The 8,952-nt window shown below is 49.2% G+C and overlaps 1 protein-coding gene across 1 annotated transcript in view; it reads right to left on the reverse strand.

Annotated features, from left to right (window-relative positions):
- Window positions 1-8,609, reverse strand: part of NDRG2 (NDRG family member 2) — a 26,745-nt gene extending 18,136 nt beyond the window's left edge. Inside the window, 3 exon segments of the mRNA XM_075568938.1 lie at window positions 1,086-1,127; window positions 1,727-1,797; window positions 8,458-8,609. Of these exon segments, the coding sequence (XP_075425053.1) occupies window positions 1,086-1,127; window positions 1,727-1,789 (105 nt within the window). The 5' untranslated portion in view covers window positions 1,790-1,797; window positions 8,458-8,609.
- Between the last annotated feature and the right edge of the window lie 343 nt (window positions 8,610-8,952).

An 8,952-nucleotide genomic window follows, 5' to 3' on the forward strand; every position in this document is an offset into this window, starting at 1 on the left:
TAACAACACAAACTCAAACACGACAACACACAGTAACAGACACACTTGCACACAGTAACACACAGTTTGCCAGTGTTAGGCCGAGTACATATTACATGTTCTGTTGTGATCGGGTTTCCTGCCCTATATTTATGTCCTGAGTGTGCGAGAGTCTTGTACACAGTGTGCGCTAAATGTGATCCTAATAAAGATGATGACGTGTGGCTCTCTGTATGTCTCACAGGAGATCACGGTGCTGGGAGTGAGGGGGAGGGGGGGAGAGAGAGGAAAACAGAGTACAGTCTGCAGTACATGTCTTTGTGTCATTATGCAAGGCACCCGCGCCATCACCCAAGGCACCACTGCCATCGTCATTACGCAAGGCCAGCTGCCATCGTCATCACGCAAGGCTCCCCCGCCATCACCAAAGGCGCCATCGTCATTACCCAAGGCGCCCCCGCCATCACCCAAGGCGCCCCCGCCATAGTCATTACCCAAGGCCAGCTGCCATTGTCATCATCACCCAAGGCGCCCCGCCATCACCCAAGGCGCCCCCGCCATCACCCAATGCGCCCCCGCCATCACCCAAGCGCCCCCGCCATCACCCAAGCGCCCCCGCCATCACCCAAGGCGCCCCCCCATCACCCAAGGCGCCCCCGCCATTACCCAAGGCGCCCCCGCCATAGTCATTACCCAAGGCGCCCCCGCCACCACACAAGGCACCCCCTCCACCATCATTACGCAAGGTGCCCCCGCCACCACGCAAGGCGCCCTCGCCATCACGCAAGGCGCCCCCGCCACTACGTAAGGCGCCCCCGCCATCGTCATTACGCAAGGCGCCCCCGCCATCGTCATTACGCAAGGCGCCCCCGTCATTACACAAGGCGCCCCCGCCACCGTCAATGCCATCGTCATTACGCAAGGCGCCCCCCTGCCATCGTCATTACAAGCTGCCAGTCTGTATCGTGATCTGACCCTAAGGGACATCTCTCGAATGACTAGAACAGGCACACAAACAAAAGCATGAAAAGCAGACACACAACTGCACAAGCAGACACACATACATGCACAAGGACACATAGACACACAGACACACAGACACACACCTGCTCTTGCACTTGAAGTAATTTTGCAGCAAGCTCGGCTGCCTGAAAAAAAGACAGAGAGGTACGGAACACAGGTCAAGGCATCAGAGGTACGGAACACAGGTCAAGGCATCAGAGGTACAGAACACAGGTCAAGGCATCAGAGGTACGGAACACAGGTCAAGGCATCAGAGGTACGGAACACAGGTCAAGGCATCAGAGGTACGGAACACAGGTCAAGGCATCAGAGGTACGGAACACAGGTCAAGGCATCAGAGGTACAGAACACAGGTCAAGGCATCAGAGGTACGGAACACAGGTCAAGGCATCAGAGGTACGGAACACAGGTCAAGGCATCAGAGGTACGGAACACAGGTCAAGGCATCAGAGGTACGGAACACAGGTCAAGGGATCAGAGGTACGGAACACAGGTCAAGGGATCAGAGGTACGGAACACAGGTCAAGGGATCAGAGGTACGGAACACAGGTCAAGGGATCAGAGGTACGGAACACAGGTCAAGGCATCAGAGGTACGGAACACAGGTCAAGGGATCAGAGGTACGGAACACAGGTCAAGGGATCAGAGGTACGGAACACAGGTCAAGGGATCAGAGGTATGGAACACAGGTCAAGGGATCAGAGGTCAGTGGTCAGGATCTGACCTTTAGAGGGTCCTGCAGAAGAGGATTGTCCTCTGTGATCTGAACTTCCTGTAGCTCCGACATCTCCAGACCTGAGAGAAAGAGAGAGAGAGTCACATACCAAGAGACATCCACTTAAACTGCGAGACATCCCCCGTACCAAGAGACAGTGCCACAAGAGATGCCCCTGAAACAGATCGTCATATCGTGATGGAGAGAGAGCGCAGGGGAGTTTTTTTTCTGCAGAACCTGACACCCCCATCCCACAGATCTGTTTATATACACCAAAAGCCCCCCCCCCCCCACCCCACTTCACCTGCTATAACCCAGAGTGAGAGATTGCTGTGCATCTCATAGTGAGAGAGCCACAGTATAGCGTCAGAGCAGTGAAAGGACTGACAGCTGTGAATCGGAACAGCCCCAATTATATTCAATACAGCCACTAAACTGTGTTAAGGATAAACCCCGGGGGGAAATAACGGAACATCAAATCCAACTTTTGACATTACACCCGTCCAGTCCCTCAATTGGGACTTTCGAATTAGAGGAAAGGTGAGGAGGGGGGGAGGGGGAGGGGGAGAAAGAGGGTGAGAGAGCCGCAGCTCTGTGTGTGTGACAGCCTGTGCTGGCTTGTGACTACGTGGGAAGCTTCTCTACTTGGCAGGGGCTACAATAACAGAGAGAGCGAGGGAGACATCAATCACAGGCGGTTACACCTTGTACCATACACAAGTGACAGCTTCCAGCCTGCCATCCCTCACCCCCTCCGGGACTGGCACTGCCAGCTCTCTCTCTGCCCACGCAGCCTGGCTCTGCCACGGACTCTACAAATGACTACTTCTTCTGCCCTGGATGAGGCTCAGTCGGACCGCAGCTCTGCCCCTGACCCTTAGTGTGACCTTGGGTGGTCATTCTGTCCCCCCCTGTGCCTCAGCCGGACCACGACTCTGTCCCTGACACTTAGTGTGACCTTGGGTGGTCATTCTGTCCCCCCCTGTGCCTCAGCCGGACCACGACTCTGCCCCTGACCCTTAGTGTGACCTTGGATGGTCATTCTGTCCCCTCTGTGCCTCAGTGGGACCGCAGCTCTGCCCGTGACCCCAGATACTCCTGTCCATCTCCCAAGTGGTGCAGTGGGATACAGGGTGGAAGCATTACATTCCTCAAGGGGTGCAGGAGTGTTATTCCCCAACATCCCTGTGCCCCTCACCCTTCTCCCCATGCTGCTTCCCTGCCAGCAGTGGGCAAGACAGTGGCAGCGCCCCCTATCACCTCTTCATGCTTTGTCCCTGCCAGCAGTGGGCTGTGGCACTGCTCCCCCCACCCCTCTTTGTCATGCATTGTCCAGGCCAGCAGTGGGTGGGGCTGTGGCACTGCTCCCAGGAGTTACGCAGCTTTTGCCCTTCAAATGGTGAAGGTTGTGAGATCTCCCCCCAGGAGGGACAATAACAGCCATAGAAAAGCTGCCGCCCACTGAGATCTCTGCGTGTACACCGACTCGCCCGCGCACGCACAGATCTCTACATATACACGGCCACACAGATCTCTGCGTATACACCGACCCGCCCGCGCACGCACAGATCTCTACATATACACGCCCACACAGATCTCTGCGTATACACAGACTCGTGCACGTGCAGATCTCTGCGTATACACTTCCGTGCACGCGCAGATCTCTGCGTATACACCGTCTCGCCCGCAGATCTCTACGTATTCAGATACGCGCACAGATCTCTACATATACATGGACGTGCGCACAAATTTCTACGTATATACGGACGCGCTCAAATCCCTACGTATATTGCAAGTGCACAGGATTTCTACGTATACACCAACACAGACATCTATACACAGGTATAGATATATATCTCAATCAGACTGCCTCTCCCCTCCTGAACACTGCTGGCTCCCTATTAAATTCCACATTCACGGCAAAATTCTTCTGTCTTCCAAAGCTCGCCACGCCTCTGCCCCTCCTTATATCTAGAATTTGAAGTGCAGAATTGGACGGCAGATAAGAACCACTTGGGTCCCCCAATCTCCTATCTGCTGTAATACCGCAGACCCTATGTGACCCCTGGCTATTTTTTCAGATTTGGGATAGCCTTAGGTCTATTATCCCACGCATATTTTAGCTGTAAATCTCTAGCTATAGCCCTACCTGCACTCTACTCAGGCCTGTCTCCTCTCTGCAACTCTCGCCTGCCCCCCACCCTTCCCACATGCTGGGTTGTGCCAAATCTGTACTATTAACCTTTACCGAATAAGACCCAAATGTCACGCAAGCGCCTGCTCGCTCTCCAACTTCAAAACCCATCTGTTCAACGAACAGCTTCAGCATTTAAAGACGTGGATGGGCATTACTCACCAACTACAGTATGCTCTTATACACACTAATCAACGCACTCAAATGTACTCCTCCTGTTCCTGCTAGTCTCCCCACATGCCAATTAGACTGTAAGCTCCTTGTGGCAGGTACTCCTTTCGCTCAATGTAACATTTATGTCTTCATGCCCTTATCCCTCATGCATTATTATATGCTCTGTATTGTAAAAAAAAAAAACAACACTCGACCAGATTGATTTATTTTTGGAAACTCCGCCATAATGTGAACCCTGGTAGCTAAGCAGGTGCTGCTACCCGCAAACCCCTATGGAGGTAAGTATCTCCTGATGCAGGGGGTCCCTGGAGTTGAGATTAGTGGGGTTCAGCTACGGAGACCCTCTGCTTCAATCCTTGGTGGGATAAAAAAAGAGTCTGTTTTTTTTTTTCAAAAAAAGGCCGCTTTAAATAGGATGTATATTTATCTGGCCACGTTTGCGGTGGCAATGAAGTGTAACTATTGTAGCAAAGATGTTTCACATGGTTGCACATCTCTTGTTGACAGAACCAGTTCTGCCTCAGTCAAAAGGACGGGGGACATGTTTGACCTTCTCGGTGCCATTGTCCCAGGTACATCACGGGGGAAACACCCATTTTCAGGTGAGTGTGCTTATGACAGACGGAGCGGTTCAGTGAGTAAAGACACTGACTGGCACCGAGTTTGAAGCAGGGGAACCGGGTTCAATTCCCGGTGTCGGCTCCTTGTGACCTTGGGCAAGTCATTTTGTGCCTCAGGGACCAAAAACGTAGGATTCTAAGCTCTACGGGGCAGGGACTCTGTAAAGCGCTACGTAAAACTAGCAGCGCTATACAAGAACACGCTATTATTATTATGATAGCCGCTGATGTGATCACATGACCACAAATACGGGAGATCGCTGTTGCCACCGGACCTCCAGCACGGAAAAGAATCTACTGCAACTAGGTTAATGATTCCTATTGGGCCGCGAAACGCGAGGGATTTGAAGACCAGGAAGTAACAGGGCGATCTTCCCCTGGTGAGCATCTCAGGAATCAGGGAGTGAAAATAAACACTGTTTAGCTCCGACCGACCCACTTCTTCCCATCCTTGTGGGATGCAGGGGAGGGGGGTTTCTCCTTTAACTCGTATGAATGTTAGTATCTTGCCCCCTGAGCAGAGCCTACTTTTTTTTTTATGTTAAAAAGAACGATTCTGCAAACGGAGCATCAGAATTTAAATATAAAAAAACAGAGTTGTAAAAGGCAAGAACAGGTCTCTTAAAGTAAATAATAAAATACATTAAAAAAACAAAAAAAACAGTCAACAGCGTGGTGGACAGCTGCTTTATAAAGGACCCAATTGACACCATTAAACAACAAACAAAAAAACCCACCTTTCTTTTTTCATTTTCTTTTAACTTGTAACATTTTTGTGATAAACAAAAGCTTCAGATGTTTTTTTTATCACCTGCATCTAGTGTCATTTGGTGATAAGACTGTTTGCCAGTCCGCAAGACCACAGCTAGACTGTTCTGTATGTAAAGTTATTATGAAGCTGTCATCCGTGAAACAGATAAACGAAAGGCGCCGATATATATGCTACAGGAAAGGTGACGGAATCTTTCTAAAGAAGCCGATTATATTGAGGATATTTACATTTTTTTTTGTTTGACCCACTAGGTTTAACTTCCCCTGTAATGAGATTTCTGCAGTGAAGCAAGCGCACCTTCAGCCGACTACTGACACTATTACAAACCCAGTATATGGGACTGAGGCCTTAACACACAACTACAAACATGGACGCCCAAATACACAAGCAAGAGAGGGCAATTAACGCTTCCTATTGCTCCATATATCCGCTCCCTATAACACCTCCCTATAACCATGCCCTATAACTTCTCCTATTGCTTAAAATAACTGCTCGCTATAACTCCTATTGCCCCACATAACCGCTCCCTATAAAACTCCTACTGCTCCATATAACCGCTCCCTATAACTCCTCCTATTGCCACATATAACCGCTCCCTATAACTCCTATTGCCCCATTTAACTGCTCCCTATAACTCCTCCTATAATTAGAAGCTGATACACGGCATGATAAATACCTTTATAAAACTTCCTCAGATACAGTGGCAATTGTTAACACACACACACACGCACAACGATTGTACATGTCACTGGCAGTTCTGTGTTACACACGTTGGCAGGTAACACTCAATCAAAAGATTCCAGCACTGCAACAGTAAATGATTTAATAGTTTTTGATTTGTGATGTCAGAGGGGTGGGTATATAAGACTGTACATGGATCCCGAGGAAGGCAGCACTTTGCCGACACGCATTGGGGATTGATCGTTATGTCCCCGCTGTGTCTGGGATATCGAGACACCCCAGAGGTACGGGACAGCGAGACTGGTAGAGACGCTAGTCTGAGTATGAGGGTGACGACTCATTTGGAACTGATGTGTCGCCCGGCGGCAAAACTGGAGCAAGGAAAAGCACAACCATTTTTTTGATGGTCAGCCCGTGTTTTTACGCCACTTTGCAAGTGCATAGATATTTTGCATAAGAATCTTTCATTAATAAAAAAGCAGTATGAAAAAAAAAAATATATATATATATATATATATATATCAACTGTAAATATTCCTGTATATTCATTTGCATGTCTTAGACAGGTCTGCAACCCTGTCTTTCACCATTATCACCCAGCAAACAGCACTTCCACTGCAGCAAGGGATTCTGGGAAATGACATGCAAATGAGCACACAGTGCCACTTTTTATCTCATGCTCACATTACATGAGCAACCCTTAGTCAATGCATGCTGCTTTTATCACAGCTTTTAAGCAAGGACTTGGGAGATGCAAAGTCATTTAACCCACTCACAGACATGTTTCAACCTTGATGGGTCTCATAAGTGTGAGGTTGGCTTACTGACATTTGCTCAAATGAGATATAGATATAGATATATATATACATACACACACACACACACACACACACACACACACACACACACACACACACACACACACACACACACACTTGAAGGAGACATGGAAGAAGCATCTATTCACGGCTAAGAAGTATTGTATACATGTACGTGTATAAGACACACAACATATTTCTCTCCATTTTCTTATTGATATATTGCACAATCTCACCCTCCCCAAGCTATAGATTCTTATATAACAAGGGCTGGCCTGTGCTATTCCACATGTGGCTAGGGGGCAGGTCATGGTGTTGTGGGCGGGGTTGGTGTATTTATGGGAGGGGTTATGGTGATGTGGGTGGGGTTAGTGCATTTATGGGAGGGGCTATATTGCTGTGGGTGGAGTTAGAGTGTTTTGGGGAGGGGTTATGGGGATGTGGGTGTGGTCAGTGTGTTTGTGGGAGGGTCTCTGTGTTTCAGGGTGTGGCTCACTGTTCATAGAAATGTGATCTTGTTTTTCTTCAAGTAAATAATATTTATTACATATTGAGGTGTGTACAGCAGGGGTACATGTGAGTGTGTTGGTTACAGTGTATAAGATGATAGTGTAGTAGTGAGTAGAGGTCACATTTACAGTCCTCATGTGGTGTGTGTGTGTGTGTATTGCTGTGTTAGTGTAGCCCACATGGGACACACACTGACACTGTAGTTTTCACACTAGGTGTGTAATGTGTTTTCTCTGCCTGTGTGTGTTGCACAATGTTCTGTTAAGAGGGAGGTGCTCTGAGTAGTGTGTGTGTGTGTGTTAGCTGCGCTGTGTAGTGTTACTGTATGTACACGTGTTGGCGTGTGCTTTGTGTATCTCATGAACACTGACACAAAAATGGAAAGTGCAGATAAGGAAGACACAAGTTTGCTCATCTTTCTGTCACACGCTCTGCACAAGGACACGCAGTGACACACACACACACACACACACACACACACACACACACACACACACACGTGTTTTAACCATTTTGCTGCTAGAAGGGGCTGCAAGGCAGGAGGGCAACCCGCACCGAACAGTGTGCAACTATCACACACACACACACACACACACACAACCACCACCTGTCACACGAAATGTCAGACAGGCATAACACACAGGCCATCTGTCACACCAAATGTCACACTCCACAAGCGCAAAATACAGGCCAATTCTGGGACATAAACAAAATACACAAAGCCTACACAGACACACAATACAGCCTGAACTGACACACAGACACACAATACAGCCTGAACTGACACACAGACACAATACAGCCCGGACGGACACAGACAATACAGCATAAACTGAAGCACACAAGGTGAACAACACAACACTGCTGTGTGTACAGACCCACAAAGCATGACACAAAGAAAACACAGGTCAGTGGCTCAGTCTGCTCTCTCTCTCTCTCTGGCACTTACTGCTGTCTCTCTGGACACTTACTGTTGTCTCTTATTACTGTCTCGTCTCCTGGGTGTCCTCTCTCTGCAGCTGTCTGAGAGATCTGAGAGACACCCAGACAAAGGCACAGAGACACTCCCAGGGAGTGAGAGACAGCAGGGGGAGGAGACTGAGGGGGAGGAACTCAGAGACAGCACCGAGAGAGAGGCACACATAGGGGGAGGGACAGAGAGAGAGACAGCACTGAGAGAGAGGCACACATAGGGGGAGGGACAGAGAGAGACAGAGAGAGACAGCACTGAGAGAGAGGCACACATAGGGGGAGGGACAGAGAGAGACAGCACTGAGAGAGAGGCACACATAGGGGGAGGGACAGAGAGAGACAGCACTGAGAGAGACACCGAGGGGGAGGGACTCTGAGAGAGACAGAGACAGCACTGAGAGAGACATAGAGGGAGAGACTCAGAGACAGCACTGAGAGAGAGACAGAGAGGGGGGGGGTACTCTGAGAGAGACAGAGACAGCACTGAGAGAGAA

This window comes from Ascaphus truei, chromosome 13, assembly GCF_040206685.1.
Source record: "Ascaphus truei isolate aAscTru1 chromosome 13, aAscTru1.hap1, whole genome shotgun sequence".
Classification (NCBI taxonomy): domain Eukaryota; kingdom Metazoa; phylum Chordata; class Amphibia; order Anura; family Ascaphidae; genus Ascaphus; species Ascaphus truei.